The sequence below is a fragment of the Carassius gibelio genome, chromosome B7, assembly GCF_023724105.1.
Source record: "Carassius gibelio isolate Cgi1373 ecotype wild population from Czech Republic chromosome B7, carGib1.2-hapl.c, whole genome shotgun sequence".
Classification (NCBI taxonomy): Eukaryota; Metazoa; Chordata; class Actinopteri; order Cypriniformes; family Cyprinidae; genus Carassius; species Carassius gibelio.
The window spans coordinates 36,069,665-36,090,988 of NC_068402.1; the positions used below are offsets into that span (position 1 = coordinate 36,069,665).

General features: G+C 35.1%; 1 protein-coding gene across 1 annotated transcript in view; it reads right to left on the reverse strand.

Annotated features, from left to right (window-relative positions):
- adgra3 (adhesion G protein-coupled receptor A3) overlaps positions 1-21,324 on the reverse strand; it is a 46,422-nt gene that overhangs the window by 16,078 nt on the left and 9,020 nt on the right. Inside the window, exons 3-10 of the mRNA XM_052561674.1 lie at positions 12,984-13,055; positions 8,422-8,493; positions 7,093-7,164; positions 6,633-6,793; positions 4,574-4,787; positions 3,438-3,602; positions 1,519-1,720; positions 1,215-1,364 (exon numbers count right to left, since the gene is read on the reverse strand). Coding sequence (XP_052417634.1) covers positions 1,215-1,364; positions 1,519-1,720; positions 3,438-3,602; positions 4,574-4,787; positions 6,633-6,793; positions 7,093-7,164; positions 8,422-8,493; positions 12,984-13,055 — 1,108 coding nt within the window. The remainder of the gene's footprint in view (positions 1-1,214; positions 1,365-1,518; positions 1,721-3,437; positions 3,603-4,573; positions 4,788-6,632; positions 6,794-7,092; positions 7,165-8,421; positions 8,494-12,983; positions 13,056-21,324) is intronic.

The window sequence follows — 21,324 nt, forward strand, 5'->3', positions numbered from 1 at the left end:
AGCACTCAGGAAGGACTTTCATTCACTCAAGCTCTTCCAGTTAAAATAAATATTAGGCACTTTAGGTAAATTTTAGCATAACGGATTTAGTTTTCACCAGTGTGATAGTGTAGCTAACACTAATACAAATTTAGTTAAAATAATGTAGAAGTTTTTCAGTAATTGAAATAGAGCTGAAATAAAACAATTAAAACTAAAAAATTATTTAATTAAATCAGTTGCCAAGACAGCATTTCTAGTTTGTTAGTTTTAACTGAAGTACTAAAAATAAAACCAAACCTGAATGAATGAATGAATTAAGCTTTTATTAATTTTATATATTCATTTTCAAATCTGAAAAAAAAAATACATTGTGAATTCTGACTAAAAATAATGCAGAATTAAAAATACAAATAAAAATATCTGATGAAAAACTTAAATGAAACCATTTGAAATTACAAATGTCAAGGGCTGCATTGGTAAATAACTGAAATAAGTTTAAGCTTAAATTAAACAAAATCAGAAATAAAAACTATCATTATATAAAGATTACATACATACTGTGAGAGCACATTTGGATTGGAGTTATTTTTCAAAATGTAAAATGTAAAGATCGATCACACTTTTAAATTCTCAAACATTTACAATTCTCCTAAATACCCAAGTTTTGGAAGACTGTGGGAATCCTGGTCTTACACTGAACAGATGAGGATGTCAATAAAATAACAAATGTCTTGATTTTGGCTAATTGTAATTGTTTTTTTGTCATCTCTAAATTCCCTGGATCTGAGGCCTTATGTGATTTGTGACCCTGGAGCACAAAACCAGTCAAATAAAAACCAGTAAAAATAAAATAAATGTAAAAAAAAACTTGTATGGGTCAAAACTATAGATTTTTCTTTTATGTCAAAAATCATTAGGGTATTAAGTAAAGATCATGTTCCATGAAGATATTTTGTTAATTTACTACCGTAAATATATAAAACCAAATTGTTGATTAGTAATCTGCATTGATAAGAATTCATTCGTCCGATTCTAATAAACCATCCAACAATGGAAAGCTGAATAAATTAGCTTTCGAAAAATTGACACTTAAGACAAGTTTTGTGGTCCACGGTCCACAAGAAGTGTTTATGTGAGAAAAGTGTTAGACTTTTGCATTGCAGTGAGGGAATAAAAAAAAGATTATTCAGACCCTGTACAGGCCCTATATGACTTGATTTGATTTAACTCGCCTCTTTATACTTCTCGGCAAACTTGCCGATCTTCTCGATCATCTCGGCTACAAAGATCACATCCACCTTGTCAGAGAAGTTGGGCGCCTCTGCGGTGTAAGCCAACAGCTGCTGCGCCGTCTGGACCGCATTGGTCAGATTCAGAGGCATCTGACGTACGAGAAAAAAAATAAAATAAATAAAGATCAAGAAAATGAGACAGACACAGAAGAATGAAATATCATGTCTGACATAAACCACAAAAAAAAGGTGCATGATGAGGATTAAACACAGAATACTGCACGGCACAGTTACACTTGTCTACCTGATTGATGATAAAAAGCACACGTGTGACGTCTTTCATATATTCACAGCGTGAGTAGTCGTCCTCTTCCCACTGTCCACTGCGGCCACATCGCCTCCACGCGCGCCGGTCTTCTGCCGAGCTGCCCGAGTAAATGCCAGCTCCGCTCACCTGCCGTTTACAGGGCAAGTACGCTGTGATGCCAGCCAGTGTCCGAGGCCATCTGCACACAGACTCGTTCAATGCATGCTCATGCACAACAACAAAAGCACCAATTTGCACTGTAATATGTATCGCTTAGATCTGTTACCACTAGAGTGCAGCGACGAGCTAAACAAATATACTGGTTTGATATCTTCAGCAATGTATACACAACTGATTCACTGATCCAAATCTATCATAATCATATTTATACTGTTTTTAGCTCTTTCAACACCTTTACTAAAGCAAAGTTTAGAATCTGGAAGATTTGTCTGAAAGAAATTACAACTTTTATTCAGTAAGCATGTATTAAATTGACCAAAAGTGACAGTGAATACATTAACAAGTAATACGATTTATACTTCATCTGAAATCTGAATAAATAATCTTTCCATTGATGCACGGTTTGTTAAGATCGGACAATATATGGAAATCTGGAATCTGAGGGTGCAAAAAAATCTAAATATTGAGAAAATCTCCTTTAAAGGGGGGGTGAAATGCTATTTCATGCATACTGAGTTTTTTACACTGTTAAAGAGTTGGATTCCCATGCTAAACATGGACAAAGGTTAAAAAATTAAGTTGTACGTTTGAAGGAGTATTTTTGTTCCCAAAATACTCCTTCCGGTTTGTCACAAGTTTCGGAAAGTTTTTTTCGAGTATGGCTCTGTGTGACGTTAGATGGAGTGGAATTTCCTTATATGGGTCCTGAGGCACTTCTGCCGGAAGAGCGCGCACTCCCGTATAGCAGAGCACTGAGAGCACAACAGACTTCACTGATCAGAGCGAGAGCGTCGCGAAATGTCACAAAAGGAGTGTGTTTTTGGTTGCCAGGGCAAGACAACCCTGCACAGATTACCACAAAAAAAAAAAAACAGCATTAAGGGACCAGTGGATGGAGTTTATTTTTACAGAGCATCAACGGAGTTGTGCAAGTGTTTTTGTTTGTTCCCTGCATTTCGAAGATGCTTGTTCACAAGGCCCAGTTTGACGAGGGATTTGCGTATCGTTTATTTCTTAAGGAACCGCAGGCGGTGAGTTAAACTGCTTAAAATATCTCTGCCTCCTTGTTAGTGCGTCCCCTCCCATGCCAGAGACCCGGGTTCGAGCCCCGCCCGGAGCAAGTCGTTGCTGCTGCTGCTCTCGTTCAGTTTCAGCCTCTGGATCTGATTCTGGATCATAAATAAACGGCTGAATCTGACTGTAAGCCATGGTTTGTTTTGGATGATGGTTTTTTCCTCACGGTAATGTCACAGCTTCCAAACGCTCTCAATGCAAAAGCCTACTGGCGCTCGTGATTCTTTAGCTCCGCCCACACGTCACGCCTCCAGCCGGTCGTGTTTTTCCGGGAAAAATAGGTACAGACTATCTTTCTCTTATGAATATAATAAAACTAAAGACTTTTTGGATTTATGAAGGATGCAGTACTACTCTATAGGTACTCAAGATTAACAGGTTATTGAGTGAAAACGAGCATTTCACCCCACCTTTAAAGTTGTCCAAATAAATTCTTAGCAGTGCATATTACTATTTGATATATATATATATATATATATATATATATATATATATATATATATATATATATATATATATATATATATATATATATATATATATATATATATATATCTATCAAACACAGCCTTGGTGATCAGTAGAGACGTTCAAAAGCACTGAAGTTTTAGCAGCTCTGAACTGTGCAAAGCATCATGTGATCAGATGTTCCCCTGACTCACCTGTAGTCCCCTTTGTTGTTTGCGACCCGATCTGGCAGGCAGTATTTGGCAGAGCTCTCCAGGACCACGATGTGGACCGTCCTGGTGTTGTTTCCTCGACTGGTGCGCACGCGACACTCCCAGTCCCCAGTGAACCCCGGCTGGATGTTGGAGATAGTCAAGGCGCTGTGTGAGGACATGTCAACATTATGAATTCAGCATACCCATTTTAGTATTTCAGTGTCATTGTCAATTGAAAAAACTTCTGAAATGAAGCTGAAAGAATAAACTATATATAGAAAAATATTATATATAATAATATGAAAACCTAAAAAATAAGAAATGTGTTTTGAAAATGAATTGAAACAAGTTTTATAAATACATGAGCTGTAATAATTTAACTACAGTTTTTGCTAGATAACATGTCGATTGATCTCAAAGAAAAATCAAGATTACGCGTTTATCACTCAGTAATACACACACACACACACAAACACAAACACACACGAACACGCATATATATAGTAGTCAACATTTAAAGTGGATCAAAAAGTTCTAAGTTATCCTATGACAAGCACGGGTATTGTTTTAGGTTTTAGGACAACTTCGATTAACTTTTTTGATCTACTTCAAATGTTGAATACTGTACACACACACACACACACACACACACACACACAAATATAATTACTACAATTGAAGCTAAAATAAACAAGAAAACTAAAAATATGAATATTTTGAATTAGTTTATATTTGTATAAATACTACAATAGTACAAATACTACTAAAATAGCACCAGTATTCACACGGATGCTTTGGCAGGATATACAACCTACATTTTTCTTCCTTTTCTTAAAAATGTTACTTTTCTTTTCTGAGTTCTGGTGTTTTCAAGCACAATATTGGTAGATCAAGTGTGAATTTGTGTTTCAGGTATATATATATATATATATATATATATATATATATATATATATATATATATATATATATATATATATATATATATATATATATATATATATATATATATATATATCGTCATGCTCCAAGGCAAACACAGCTCACAGTGTGATTCACATATATCTAGTGTGCAGAAACGTCATTCTGCAGTCAGTATTGGGTTTGGTATCTCCTTCACGACTGGCTTCTGTTACCTGGCTATTAAAGAGCAGTTCTGCACCATGCTTTTCTCGATGTAGATGCCCTGAGTGGCATCAGGCTGCACCATCTTCCCGTCCTGATACCACAGGACCTGCATGTCCTCATCCACGAACGAGGCCATGCACTGAAACGGCAGGCTGTCTCCCTGGAAGACGATCTGATGCTGGGACGGAGTCATCTGGAACGAGGGAAGCTCTAGAGGAGCGTCTAAAATGGAGAAGAAACCCTGTGGTGAGCCACAGATGACTGCTATGTGCAAAAGCTGACATTAACGAATGATCCGAGAGCAGTTTTATTGTAGTTCTTGCACAAGCTATGGTTACAAAAGTACAAAATCAACATAAAGGGAGGCCCAGACCAAGACTGAAGGTCTTTTAATCACAGGATTACTTTGCTTTTGGCCGAGGAGAGCGTGTCTGTACTAGTAAAAGAACAGGAGATTGATGATTTCAGAAACCAATCATGTATTCTCTTCCACTCATTTAGATTTTAGACTATTAGAAAAAGTGTCATTTTACTTTAAAAGATTAGAGATTTAATGTGTGACAGGTCATGGAAAGCCAAGGTCTGGTTACTCGTATCAGACTACATGTTGCACAATGTCATTAAAATATAACAAAATAAGGCACTCGTCTCATTTCATCCAGTTTAACAACAATTTAGGCAAAACCTGACCTATTTGTTCATGTGTGCAGTGTTGTTATTGTTAAACCAAACTTAAACTATTAAAACTGTTTTTATGATTTGAGATCAAGCTAAATTAAAAGTTAAATGAAAAACCTGAACAAAATTAAAATGTTACCTTAGCAGCTAAATTCGATACAGTAAAAAAAAAAAAAAAAAAAGAAAGAAACAAAAAGCTCATTAAAAAATTACAATACAATAAAAAAACTGGTATTTTGCATTTGGATTAAACAGTGAATGTAAGCATGTAGGCATATATTAAGAATATTTTGATTAACCCTTTACACTTTACAGTTAGTGCTGCCATACAAATACACTTACTTGTAGATTTAAATTTCGACACATTCTACATACACAAATTCTTCACATTTATTGTCCAACTACAAATATTTCAGCAAAATGTATACTTTAGTCAGAGTTATTGCGCTCCTATTTCTTTGAGCTCTGTCTGTTTGGCACAAAGCACTCATTCTAAATGAAGTCTGTGGAGATTAACAGGGAATCGCTAAAGCAGAAACTCATGCACTTCTGACAGCAAAATGGAAATATTTCCATGGGATTTTTAACATTTACAGCTGGAGAACATACCTGTGCAATGTAAGTAATGCATTAAGGAAAACAGCACATCTCAAACACAATAAACAGCACGTCTCTGTTAGCCTCACACGCAGCCTTTCTGTCAGAGCTTCTAACGGTTTGAACTGAATATAGAAACTATAGGCTACTAGGAGAGAAATAAAATGCAGAAATCATTCCAAAAAAAAAAACGCTATGATTGATTGAACTCTTCATCTTTATCTGTTGCTTGTTTTGAATACTACACGTTTACAGGCGTCAATAGATTTTAGTTTCAGTATAAAACAGCAGAAGTGGACTGTGATGGTGAGTAGTGCTGCACGATATTGGAAAAAAATTACATTGCCATATTTTATTTTTCTGCGATATATATTGCGATATGAAATCTAATAAAAAAAAAATTCTGACAAACAAAAATGGGGTGAGCACACTTACATTCTCATTTTTAATTATTTAAACATTGACACCATCGTGTCAATTGATTCAATTGACTCTCTCTCTTTCTCTCTCTCTCTCTCTCTCTCTCTCTCTCTCTCTCTCTCTCTCTCTCTCTCTCTCTCTCTCTGCCCTGTCAAAACTTTCACTCTATGATGGTTAAACTGTGCAATTAATCCGCGAATCACATTCGTCAAGGGCCGGGGAGCAGCTGGCCCGTACAGTTAATGAATAACAGATCAACTACGACAGCCTACATCGCACATCATGCGATGTGACTATTGTGGATTCGTACATCGTGATATCGATGCTTAAACGACACATCGTGCAGCCCTAATGGTGAGTGTGTATTCTTACCACAGGTGAGTGTTTGGGGTCTGAGCGAGGTTATCAGCTGACCCTGCAGGGAGCGAGGGAACGAGCAGCGAGTCTCCTTCACCCCGATCGCCTTCTCTTTGATCCAGACCACCAGCCATCGCAGGTTACAGTCGCACAGAAGATAAGGGCTATCAAACTCCCTAAAAATGCATGTTCCAAAATCATAACAACTACATCAGCGCCATTGATAAGATCACAAGAACATTCCCTTCGACAGAGTGTGTGTCAACAGTCTGAGGGTAAACTTTCAACATGTTTGAAGACATGCCAAGTGTTACAAAAGCTTATCTCAAGCGTTTAAGTTAATGAATACAAAGCGTGTAAACATAGACATTAATAAACTTTAATAAACAGCAATCTGCATTTTATTTTAGGTGGCCATTTGTGCTTCCATTGCCATTTTGTGTACAAATGATGCAAAATGAAACCAAACACTTACAGTATTTTCAGAGAGCCGAGGCTGTCGAAAATCCCTTGAGACAGTGAAGAAAACTTGTTCTCCGAAAGGTTACTGCAGTAAAAAAGGGAGAATTAATGAGTAAAATGTACCGTGCTTAATTAAAACTGATGTATCATGAGTAATTTTTTGCACTGAGAAAACTGTAAACATCAACAGTTAGAAAAGAAATTACAAGCAACATGGAAAGATGAAACATGAAAACATGAAAGTTTAAATTTTTATTTTCATATATTTTAGTTCTGTTAGTTGCAACATTTCTCAACTTGATTTAGTCTTTTTTGATGCACTACAATAAAATACAAAAAATACTAAAAACATTTTAAAAAAACTTGCGCTGAATTAAAAATGTAATCAAAAACTATAAAACAATGCACTTAAAAAATACAAACAAATGTACTAAAAAGTTAACTTAAAAACAGAATATATATAAAAATAAATTAATAAAACTATAATCTCTATGTATCTTTGTGGTACTAAATTAAACCTGCTTTGTTTCATTTACAACTTCATTTACAAAGTCTAGTTTTTATATTGTTTAATGTGTCTTTGAGTTAGTGCTGATAAATTAAATGGATTACTACTACTACTATTATTATGAAATATTACACACTGCTCTGGACATCTGTGAAAACTGCGCAAAATTATTTTAATGTTTTGTGGACAACTTTCATAACCACTCTCATATTTGCTGAAAAAAAAAAAAAAAAAACTTAGGCCTGTAATTCTGGTCCCATTTATTCAAGTGGGATCCATTAACATATTAAACTAAAAAGCCTCATTACAAACGGTTTATGTTTTCAATTTGTCCTGTATACCCTTGACATCACATCTGTTTGGGGCGCAATCTGTTGAGTTTCAGCTGCTGTCTTAATTGAAATGACTGGATCGGCTGTACTCTTCACCTTCAGCAGGTGAAGACGACGCTCACGGGACGGCTGCGTTCACACGCTCATCTAACAACACCTGTTACCAGCTTTAGCTTTCTGTGAAGGGTAATCAGGCTAATGAATCTCAGCCAAACACCAATGACTTGTGTTCTCATCATCACAATCTAATTTGAATATCTGCAGATAAACAGACGGACGGACGGACTGATGAGTATAATTTGCAACGCATTATAAGATGCATGGTGTTTTACTTTAAAATGGGTGAAATGTGCATAGTCAGATTAATTTTACACTAAAAGCATGTGACTTAGTTGTTATGAATGTGGCTTATTATGCATGCATTTATTTCTCTATGATGAAAAAGTGGTATTTCGACAAATTTTCCATTTCAAGTTCATGTAGAGACAAAAACACAACTTACAGTTTAACCAGGTTGGTCAGGCCTTTAAAGACGTCCACATGGAGGCAACCGATCTGGTTTTTGGACAAGTCTCTGCAAGGTACAAGAGATAAGAGAAAGCGTTGTGTAAACTCATACAGGCATGAACTATTATCCAACATTTCTTACCTGGATTTGTCCAAATATAAAGCATTTCAGAAAACTGTGAACGGAAAAAGCTAAACACATGCAATTTGCAACATGATGAAATATTTTAATACTCTTCCTATCGAAATACCAAGGAAGTCTATTTCTGCAACTGAATAAAAAATTTAAAAAGGTACTTGCGACTTTTTCACTCACAATTATTATTTTTTCAGAATTGTGTGACAAATATGTACAATTCAGATATTTTCATGTAATTTGACTGTAAAATTCGCAATTGCGAGAAAAAAGTCCGAATTGCGTTAATAAAATACAAATAAAGCTTTATCGCCTCAGGAAGAAATTAAATGACAGATTTATCAAATCGATTATTATAATCCAACATTATTATAACAATAATTATTTTAACCGCTGAGCACCAAAACTAATAACATTCTGGTCTTGAACAGCATTACTTTAGTGTTATTTATATTCAGTATTTAAAAATATTTTAATTAGCTTTTATTTGTATATTTTCAGCATTTTTTTTTTGTTCTTTTTTTTTTTTTTTTACATGCTTTTGCAATTTTCATTAGCAATTTTTTATTTCTAGGTTTAATTTATATTTATTTCAGCTTTACTTTCAGTAATTTTAGTACTTCAGATTTATTTTAAGGCAACATTTGAAATTCTGATTGAGGGTTAAAGTAAAACTATTTCATCGATTAGTTAGATTTTATTTCAGACTTATTTAAATCCATTATGACAATAAACTATACATTTAAATCGGTCTTGATGGAGTGCAACAGCATCCATACATCCATGTATAACTGCCTTTATTAAGCAAAACATCCCTTATAAAATATCATGAGACACTTCACCAAACAGCCAATAGGAAATGATCTCATCCTGCCTATATTTTTTCTAAACTGACAGCCAAGCAACCATTGCATCCCAGACAAAACATAATTATTCCTGTCAATCCTGCAGTCGTTCCAGTCTTCATACAGGACACAGCATGTTTTTGGCAAAGGTCTCTAAACCCCATTTAATCGCTCGCTTTCATGTCAAGCCACATGTTTCAGACATACAAGCATGAGACATGAGACGAAATACAGCACTTTGATTTATAACAAGCTTCACTAACATTCAAAAGCATAGTGAAGTGCATAGAAATGATTAAAGAATGACAACAAAAGAAGAAAAACTAGGATACATCTTAGCATGAATTAATCAGTCCAATCCGTACGAGACAAACAGCATGAACGGTCTAAAATTTGAATTTAATGGCAAGCCCCATATTGTGGTTTTAGCGTAATACACAGTCTTTGTACGCTCCTGTATTTGACTCATGTGACTCACAATGGAAATGGAAGTGACTATCATACCAGAGGGCTTAACAGCAGCAGGAATGCAAAGCTCGCAGTGTGGATGAAGCCCTTGGATGAATAGTTATTCTTCATTGTCTAAAATATTATTTGTTGTGTAATTGTACTAATGCAATTCCTGTGGGTGATGCACACAAAACTTGGTACCACATTAATCTGAAATTTGACGTTACTTCCTGGTATCCTTGCATACTGTTTATAAACGCCATACGAAACATTATTTTTTTCATTATTAAGTCCCTTCTGCTCACCAAGGCTCCATTTATTTCAACAAAAATACAGTAAAACTATAAAAAATATTTATAATTATTATTATTATTAAAAATATATTTTCTATTGTAACATTTGAAAATGTAATCCCATTGATGCAAAGCTGAATTTTCTGCATCATTACTAGTAGTATTGATGAGTTCTAAAGGTTTATGTGACACTGAAGACTGGAGCAATGATGGTGAAAATTCAGCTTTTCATCACATGAATATTTCTTTTTTTTTAATATATTAAAATAAAATCCGTTTTTTATTTTATTTTAGATAACACATTAAGATATTATCATCTCTCACACAATTATCTTAAGCTAATGCATTTGGTAATTAGCATCAGCAATTCTTTTAAAGTTCTGGACAGTTTAACAAAGTAACGTGGACTATGAAACTGTGAAACTTCATCTTATGGACTCTCTCAAAAGTCTTGGATGACAGCAATTCTTTGAGAGCGGAGCTGCATACTTCTCCATTTAGTCAGCCAAAGAGCAGTTTATATTGGCAAGGAGTGAGTCATATTACACGCCAACTCTCGCAGGAGAACGTATATAACCGACCGCTCGGCACATATGCTCAAAACACCGAACAAACTCTCCTTTCTTTCTCCAACTCTCAATAGTTCTCTCTCTCTCTCACACACACACACACAGAGAGAGAGAGAAGCACTGGCATGTTAAAGTCGATAGCATCAGTCAAGCTGTGCACAGTGCTGTCTGGACATCGTCCATCTGGAGTGAAGAACTGCAGAAAGATGAAGTCTTATTTCTGTGGCTGCACACACCCAACCGTGAAGCTGTTTTTACTCGAATCAGAGCATTCCGCAACAGAGGTGTCAACCAGTGCTATTTCAGTACTACAGAGATCTTTATATATATATATATATATATATATATATATATATATATATATATATATATATATATATATATATATATACACACATACACACACACACACACATTTTTATAATTTATTTATATAGTTATATTATTAGATAGATGAATATATTCCTTATGACTAAATGAATTTTTATTAGATCATTTTATTATTATTTTTTATTTGTCTATAAACTTTTTTTTAATTGTTACAGCATTTTATTACTTGTATGCAGTATTTCAGTATTTCAGAGTTATTTTAGTGCATGAATTTAAACAAAAATAAATGTTGCCTTGGCAATGAGCTGAAATAAAATAAGTTTAAGATTTCATCTCAGTTAAAGTTTTTAAATTGAAAGTAATAATTTTTTTTTTATGGTTTTAGTTTTAGGGGCTGTTTCCACAACACTGTTTTGGGGGGCTTAAAAAAAGCAAACTTCTGAATAACCGGTAAAGTGTTTTTTGACAGCCGATGCCGATATCTTGGAAAGCAGGGGGCTGATAACCGATATAAAGCAGATTTGTTTTTATTATTATTATTATTCATATTTTAAGAAATGTTTAATCATTTGACAATGAATAAAAACATTTAGATGACAGTATTTTTCATAAATAAATAAATATTTAATACAACATTCACACGCAATCGTTTTCGCAATAATGCATTCAAACAAATGTAATCTTACAGTGCTACTTCATCTGTACCTCACATACTCTGTTTAGAGCGTTCAATTCACATGGACCGACCGTGACGCAGAGAACACATGCTCATTCTGGATACAAACTTCACAAGATCTCACAGCTGGATTCGACTAAGTTTGCAAGGTTTGTGAAATTAAATGTTCATTAGTCCTTCAAAGATATGTTTAAATTATATAAATACGAGAAAGTACTATAATGTTTGCCTTTCTATTACTAATAGTAATATAATAATATAAAAGCAATCATTATAATACTTTCTGTATACATTTATTCCTTATTTAACCATTCTTTCTGATTATTAGACTTCTATTCGTTTTAGACAGAACTGTTAACGACAACGACGAACAAGAGAGAGAGTGAGAGCACTGTGTGCACTCAGGCACTGCTGCTCTCAGCACCGTCAAAATAAAAGTCCTGCCTCGAAACACATCAGCCAAGCAGAAAAATATATTGGCCGATTTTAAATAAAAGCCAAATATCGGGTGATATATTGGCCTTGGCGATATATCGGTCGACCACTACTTCAAAGTGCAAGTAAAAAAAAAAAAAAAAAAAAAAAAAAAAACCTATCATCTGGACTCTGAAAAAGTTTTCAAGATTTCAAAAACACAAAAGATAATAATATTTTCTGTTTATGTACAATCACTGTCATGTAAACATACCTTTAGTCTACTATAGTAACTCTGGTGTCAACGACACATTTAAAGCTGCGGTAGGGAACTTTTGACGCTCTAGCGGTTAATAAACAGAACTGCTTGCGTCTTGCGGAAGAACATCGTAGCCGGATCTACTTCTCTCTGTTTATGTCTATGAAGAATCACAAAGGTACTGGGTTACTCCGCCGCGGTATCCCCGAAGCAATCTAAAATAGTCTGAATATAAACACTTATTATAGGTGCACCCTAGTGATTCAGGACAAGCTAAAAACACGGTTTGGAAAATTGATTCATGGTGTACTCGCTTATTATATACATTTTTCTGCATTTTGAACACAAACAAAGTTACGGACCGCAGCTCTGATTGGTTGTTTTTTACCAGGAGCGATGGAGTTTCTGCAAATGGCAATAGGACACTGGGAGGAGCCAGAGGAGCTTGATTTTTTTCTCAGATTATCTGTCTCATATTCTACGGTCAGGACATAATGACAGGTTTAACAAATATGTAAAAAATATATATTTACAAAAGTTCCCTACAGCACCTTTAACACAGAAGCGAGACAGAATAATACTTACAGTCTTTTGAGGGCAAAAAGTCCATAAAAAGCTCCTGGTTCAATATTTGTGATTATGTTGTTCTTTATGTCCCTGTGAAGAAAAAAAAGAAGTTTTAGACTTAACGTTATCAAACACTTATAAAAATGGCCTTTGGTTTATTTTAAACATGAGCCAAACTGAGCCAACCCAGCCCTATAATATCAGGTTATTCAAAACTCAGAAAACATGCCAGTGGGTATAACACTCAAACCTTTTGATGCGGTGACGTGCTGTAGCTAACAGCCATAAGCAAATGCACAGCCCTTAATAAATCACTCTCGTTTAGCAGTGTAACGTAACATGTGGACTGGAAGCTCTTCTATCGCAGTAACTCAATCAGCAAAATGAATCAATTTAGGTGATTCAATAACATCCTGATGCACTGCACATTATTATACACCAATGATAGGAAATGGCATACTGTAATCTACCTATGACTACTGTAATATGGCACTGAGATATAATGGGACACTGTTATACAGCAGAAACTGACTGACCAACACTGACTGAGCGTAAAACAAATGAGCTTTCAACAATCCCAGAATCCGATATAAGAGGAAAGGCAGATAAGTTCAAAGGCTCCGGTCACTGATACCCAAAGCCCACACCTGCGCTAGTTCAAAACATCATCACAGAGTTTCTGCGTCAAAGGCGGACTAAACATGCAAGACTCTTTGAAGTCGCACCATTTGTGGTTTAAGGGTGGAATGGAGGAGCACACAATACGACGAGAGAGAAGAGAGACTTAAGGTGAAATTAGGAGTTCTCTAAGAACAGTAACATTTAAAAACATGCCAGGGTTTTATAAAAATGTGAAGCACCACAATGGTTTTCAATATTGGTAATAATCAGAAATGTCTCTTTAGCAGCAAATCAGCACATTAGATTGATTTCTGAAGATCATGTGACACTAAAGACTGGAGAAATGATGTTGAAAACTCTGATTTGATCACAGGAATAAATTACATTTTACAATATATTCCAATAGAAAACTATTGTAAAAATATTACATTATTTTTGAGCAAAATAGATGCAGCCATGGTGAGCATAGACTTTTTTCCTGACCACAAAGTGGTAATGGTAATATCATATAAAAAATGTGATGAATCTAAGCATATGCATCTATTTAATTTTTCCCATTGACAGCAAAAAGTACATCAACAACAAGGTTCACTGTCTTTAAAAACGGGTTTAATCACAAAGTGCTTTTAATAAAAAAAAAAAAAAATAGAACTAGAATGGTCTTTTTTTTTTTTTTTTTTTACATGTACCAGAGTAATACCATGGTATTCTTTCATGGTAGCTTGGTATCACCAATTAACACTATTACCATTAACACAATATTAAGAATGCATTTACATTTTCCATTTAGAGAAACATTCCTGCTTACTATTTTACATTTTTTGTTTAATAGTCATTGCGTTAAAGTAATAGTTCTAATTAATTTATAAATGTCATTATTTACTCATTCTGATATCATTCTAAACCCATATGTGGTTACAAAAAAAGAAAGAAAGTCAAACAGGTTTGGAAGCACATAGTGAGTAAATGACAACAGAATCCTTAAGTCAGGTATGACACGACACTCTTCATTAAGAAATATTTTCTGAAACTGATACTCAAAGTTTTCACGTCAAGCAAACAGGGATATGGAAAAGCCGTTTCTTTCTGTGGGAAAAGACATTTACACAGAGAAGATCTGCTGGAGATGTAGGCCACAGTGGGCAGTTCTCTGGAGTGGAAAGGCAAACACACTTCCCAGTAGCACTGCTCATAAACTTTGCACAAGGGTCAAGGAGCGAGGGGAGAGAAGGGGGAAACAGTACACTCAGTCTAAACACTCCTCAGCAGCTTCCCACAATACATTAAAACAGGCTTTGAAAAAAAGATGACATTTTCAAAATTTATGTGTAGTCAAATTTCAACACTAATATGCTGGCTCCTCGCCATTACCTGAAACAATATTGAAGCATAAAAGAAATAAGTCATCCTAATAAATCATTCGCCATAAAAGCAGTTCACACGAGTCTTCGAAAAATCACATGATGGCTCTGTGTGACGAATGGACCAACATTTTAGATATTCACCACCAATCTCCAGTGAGCTGTTAAAAGGATAGTTCAACCCCATATTTATAATTCTGTCATCATTTATTTTTAAGATATTAACTGAGATATATTTAGTGAAATCTGAGAGGTTTCGTTCCCTCCATTTAAAGTTAATGCATCCAAAACGGTAATCGTAAAATCAATACAAATAATTTATTTTTTTTGGAAGAGATGTAATTGCTTACGATGAACAGCCATTATTTAGGCTTTTATTCACGTATCAATAATGACTGAAACATAAATGTCACATCAAATATGGTAAACATGGAAGCTCAAATATGCGCGATGTGTACGATTCTGAGATTTATTCTGATGCACAAGAGTTTTGAGTTTCTGCGTTAACCATATTTGATGTGATCTATGTACAAGCTCTGAAAAGTCAAGATATATCACCAAATAAAACCTACATAAAATTTTTACATCATAAAGCGTGATCATGTCTCTTCATGTCACATAGATTCGTTTTATGATGCCTTCATGATATTTTTGGATCTTCAACGTTTTGGTTGCATTACTTTTCTTAAAAGAAAAACTGAATTAACTGATTCACTGAAAGGTTCTTACTGAAAACTAACTATTCAGAGCCACAATAAGAAGTCTGTTCTTACAGGACTTCAAACGACTTAAAATAAAGGGCACAAGTTGTATGAACAACATTTTCATGATGCTTTTTGGTTATTTTGGATCTTGAAAGCCCCATACAGTTTCAGTACATAAACAACTTCCACAGAAGTCAGTCATTCAGGTTTAAAGCAACATTTAAAATGTTTCATTTTTAGATGGACTTTACCTTTAACTGCTTATACCTTTAATAAGGCAGGCCTTTCATAGGGTGTTAGGTGTTAGGTGAAAAATAAAGGCTTTCACCAATTTTTCAGTCTCTAAGAGTGCGCACACACACACACACATACACACACACTCCAACACACTGTCACAGAGACAAAGAACCAGAGAATAATGTGTGAATCAGACCGCTGACATCTCTGGCTTCAGCGTCATTCATTAGAATGACAAAAGCAGCGCTGTGCTCTGGGCAGAAAGGATCGGAGCGAGAGAGAAGTGTTAAAACAGAAAGCCAGAGAGGACACAGAGGGAAAAGCACTGGAAGGTAACTGTGCCGTGAAAGCCCAGACGCAGAAACCCGCCGAGCTGTCAAGAGAGCGGAAGATGAATTCCTCAGGCTTTCAAAGCGTGTGAAGATCAAAGATGTTTACACTTCCAACGTGTTCTAAAGAAAAGGCTTCAGCTCTTTTTCCACTGAACTGTATCATTCTCCAAACATAAGAAGAGGGAAGAATCCCCCTTACATTATAAACAGAATGATGCACAGATTGAGTCTTGAATCAACATGACGCTTTGCAACTGGATGAAACGCTCCAGTTGGAAGCTCTCAGTTCCTCACGCATCTCTCAAGACGACAAGGTCTACAGGCTGCTGGAACGCAGGGTTCCTGAACAATCACAACCGTAACCGACATCAATTACTTTTGCATTCAAGCAGAACACAAGTCGACAGTCCATCTGTTTCTTTGTTGCCGGAGATGATTCCCAGATCTCACTCAGCCCAGGAAACTGAGATGAGGGCCAAGCTGTAAGACCTCTTCATTTGGTGGAGCCATGACATGTGTACAAATCTGGTTTCACAAGGTGGAAAGTGAAGTGCTTAGATGCCTGTGATGCTTGTGAAATTGTCCAGGGGGACATGAGGAGTTAATGATAAAGGAAAAGACAAATTTATGAATTAATCTATAATAAAATTGTGTAAAATTGCTCAAACTTCCATTTTGGAAAATTAAATTTTAAATCTATTTTAAAAGTATAGAAATATGAATGTATTAAAGGGTTACTCCACCCCAAAATGAAAATGTTGTCGTTATTCACTTACCCCCATGTTGTTCCAAACCTGTAAAAGCTTTGATCGGTGAGTGATGTAGAATAGAATGACTGCTGGGCCTGACAGGGCGTGTACGAGAGAGAGCCCCGGCTGCGCGCACTCACAGTCTTCAAACAACACGAGCGCTTCTTGCTCTCTCTCTCTCCTTCGCGCATATTAATCAAAATCATTAAACACGATAGAAAAAGGGCGAAACACCAAAGTTTCACGCGCGTTCGCGCACTAACAGTCTTCACATTTTTTTTTTTTTTTTTGGAAAAGCACTCTCTGTATTAGCTTAAAGCCCTCAAGTTTACATTGGTTACTGTATTCTTTCAATTGCTCTAAACAAGTATTTTGGGTGACCTTTTTTATTGAATGCTAGACATCAAGTTGTTGTTATTTTCATCTGAAAGAAGAACTTTTTTTCAGTAAGCTAGGCCCTATGTGTTCAGTAAGCTTGTTTCAGTAAGCTATGTGTTTTCAAGGCTTCAAGGTTTTATTGAATGCTATCTCTATACAAGTGCAAAGTAATGCATTCTTAGTCAGTCTTTTATTTTGTAATTTTAAGAGCAATAAACATATATTGCAATGTTAAGGAATTCATGTTTTTTTCATTCAGATATGTAAATCAACATGTATAAATTGTTAGTAGTCAATTAATGGGGAGATGATCGAAATCGAATCTGTCTGAAAAAATTAATCGTTAGATTAATCGATGCATCGAAAAAAATAATCGCTAGATTAATCGTTTAAAAAACAATCGTTTATCCCAGCCCTAATTACAATTATAAAATCACAGTTATTATAAATGATTATTCTATCCTGCTGAAAAAAAAAAACCCTGCTAAAACCAGCCTAAACTTAGCTGGTTGTTCCAGCTGGTCTCCCAGCCTGTCCAGTTAAGGAATTGGTCAAAACCCCTCTTAAACCAGCCTTCTGACCAGCTTTGACCAGCAAGACCAGGCTGGATGACCAACTAATATCAGTTTTAGCGGGGTTTTTTTTATTTATTTAGATTTTTTTTTTTCCAGCAGGGAAATGCACTGATAATATTTCATGTGTCCTTTAAACAACCCCCACTGACTATACACTGACTTCATTTAACCAACTATGATAATACAAAACTTTTGTTTTGTTTTGGTTAGTGTTTTTGTCATCTGTATTCACATTACATTTTCTGTGACAATTTGTTCGCAAATTGGAAAAAGCCAATCAGATTGCACAGTAAATTTGCTCAAAGATCATTAATAAATACTGAAAACTAACATTGCCATGCCATTTTCAACATGAAAATTGGTGAAAACAATACCAATTTATGTACATTTTTCTCCATCGTATTGTCACAGGTAGGAAAAGCACATTTATTCTTCAAACACAATAAATCCATTATTGAAACTCAGTGAGAGTTTGATCACGGCACATTTGGTAATACAAACAGTACAAATGGCTTGTGAAAAGAACACACATTGTCTCATCTATATGAGACTTTCATGTAAGCAGAATATTGCTGTGGAGAGATCACTCAACATCATCAGCGCTTGTGCCGCCATCAGTGAGCATGCACAGGGTTGCCAGATTGCACAAATTAAATAAAACTTTTGGGCAGAAAGTGTATCCTTAAAGGAGAATAACTCAGTTTTGAGGCTTAAAGCTCTTCACATCTGGCAACCATAAGCATGACTGTAGTGAAGACTAGTGATCGACCGATATTGATTTTTTATAACCGATACCGATACCGATTATTTGCATGTTTATGTACCCGATAACCGATATGCAGAACCGATATTTATTTACTGTTATACTTCTGTTTCTGACAATTATTACAACACAAATGAGCTGAAAAAAAAAAAAACATTTTATTTATAACAATCACTCCCTCCTTGCATACAAAAAACTTTATATTTATACACAAATAAATAGAGGGGTCTGAGTCCAAAAAATTTAAGTGCACTGTTACTAAGTGTCTTTGTTTTAAAATAAAAGCTTTGATGAGGTAAAAAAATAAAAACGGGTAAAAAAATAAAGCACAAAAATGATTCTAACATATTGGTGGGGGCGGGAGGGCTATTTAGGAGTGCATAGCTATTTAGTAGTGTAACTTAATACTCCCAGTTAAGCAGAACTAGGTTTTAGTGTAGAAAACAGAGTCTTTCAGCATTCTGCCCTGTAAGCCTGCTTCCTTCAAAAATTTCATGCAGTGGCCGTGCATGAGGCTTCCTGATCATCAACCCAGTCAGGTGCTGAGAAATATGAACAAACTTTTATCCCGAGACTATATAAAATTAAACAGCACTTGTCAGTTGGCATTTTATGATCTAGATTCAATCTAACGTTAGATCATGAAATGCCAACTGACAAAGTGCTGTTTGACTATAATTTAATCAACCGCGATCGCACATGGAGATAATAAATAATTAATTTCCACAAAGCGGTATATGTATATGTGTATTAGCGAAATAATTGTTATGTAGTAAATGATAATAAAATCTAGTGTGTTTAAACAAGATAATCTTGTCAAAAGTTTCATTCAGTGGCATTGCTTGAGGCTTCCTGATCATCAACCCAGTCAGGTGCTGAGCAATATGAACGAACTTTTTTTCCCGAGACTATATAAAGTTAAACAGCACTTGTCAGTTGGCATTTTATGATCTAAATTTAATCTAATGTTTAATCATGAAATGCCAACTGACAAAGTGCTGTTTGACTATAACTTAATCAACCGCGATCGCGCATGGAGATAATAAATAATTAATTTCCACAAAGCGGTAGGCTATATTTATATGTGTATTAGATAAATAATTGTTATGTAGTAAATGAAAATATAATCTAGGGTGTTTAAACAAGATAATCTTGTCAAAAGTTTAATTCAGTGGCCGTGCTTAAGCCTCCAGATCATCCGTCAGTTGCTAATATGAACGAACTTTCTCTTCTAGACTAATGGAGAGCAAATACAACAGATAGAGAATTAAATTCAACGCTTTTATTTTCAACATGCACTCATTCATGTCTGTTTTATTTAATTCATGTAAAGATACGTCTTTATTGGGGCAGGACATGACGAACACTACGTGACTCAATGAGTTCGTCTCAATTGTTTAGAAACAAGCTGCATAAATTAACTATATCAGGAATTTATGTCTCAGATCTCATTTGTGCATGTCTGTTATGTTAAATAAAGTTGATTAATTAAAGCAAACCAAGTAGAACATATACTTTACCTGTGCACTGAGTTGTTGTTGACTGATCCCCTCAGACGCCCGGGGTGCAATGGCGGAAATCTCAAAACGGCCACAAGATGGCGCCGTAAATCGGCGAATCCGATATTACAAAACCGATACCCGATTATGGAAAAATGCTTAAATATCGGGAAAAATATCGGTAAACAGATACATCGGTCGATCACTAGTGAAGACGTGTTAGCAATGCAAGATAATGCAAAGGCCAAATTAAAAACACGTTTCAGGATACATAACGAGCCATCACATCGCTTCATAACATTACGGTGGAACCACTGATGGCAGATGGACTATTCTGACGATGCTTTTCATACTTTTCTGAACCTTGACAGTGTAACTTACTTGGCAGTCAATGGGACAGTCATAAGCCTCCCGGTTTTCATCCAAAATATCTTAAATTGTGTCTGAAGACGAACAAAGCTTTTACGGGTTTGAAACGACATGGGGGTAAGTGAATAACAACAAATTTTAATTTTGGGGTGGAGTATACCTTTAATAAATAGCAGTTGTTGTTTTATTTTTCAGCAAGGATGCATTAAATTGATTGAAAGAAAAAAAAAAACACTTATAATGTTAGAAAAGATTTTAGATTTGGTACACTTTATTTGAAGGTGTCCTTGTTACAGTGTAGATATACATTGAAGTATTGAGTAATATTAGTTAACTACATACAAACTGGTTAGGGTTAGTTGCCCATTCAGTATGCACTTGAGCATATTACACATCAAAGGAATAATTTACATTAAAATATATTCCGACAGAAAACATGTATTTTAAACTGATAATATTGAAGCAGATGTAGCCTTGGTTTTCAAAAACATTTGAAAAACTTATTATAACAGACTCCAATAAGCCACTTTCCCTCTAGAAATACCAGGAACCCAAATGATGAAATGTATAAGTTTACAAACTGCCCTGAAATACCTTAACCAGACCTGGAGTAAGCACATGGAAAATACATCCTTAATAAAATAATTCCTCACAGATCACTTAAGTAAAGCATTTCCATGTTTCCCGATCCATAAATAAGTCTCAAATGGAGCAAGCACAAATAAATCAATGCTTTCTTTAAATAAAGAAACTTCTAGAATGAGCCTTTTG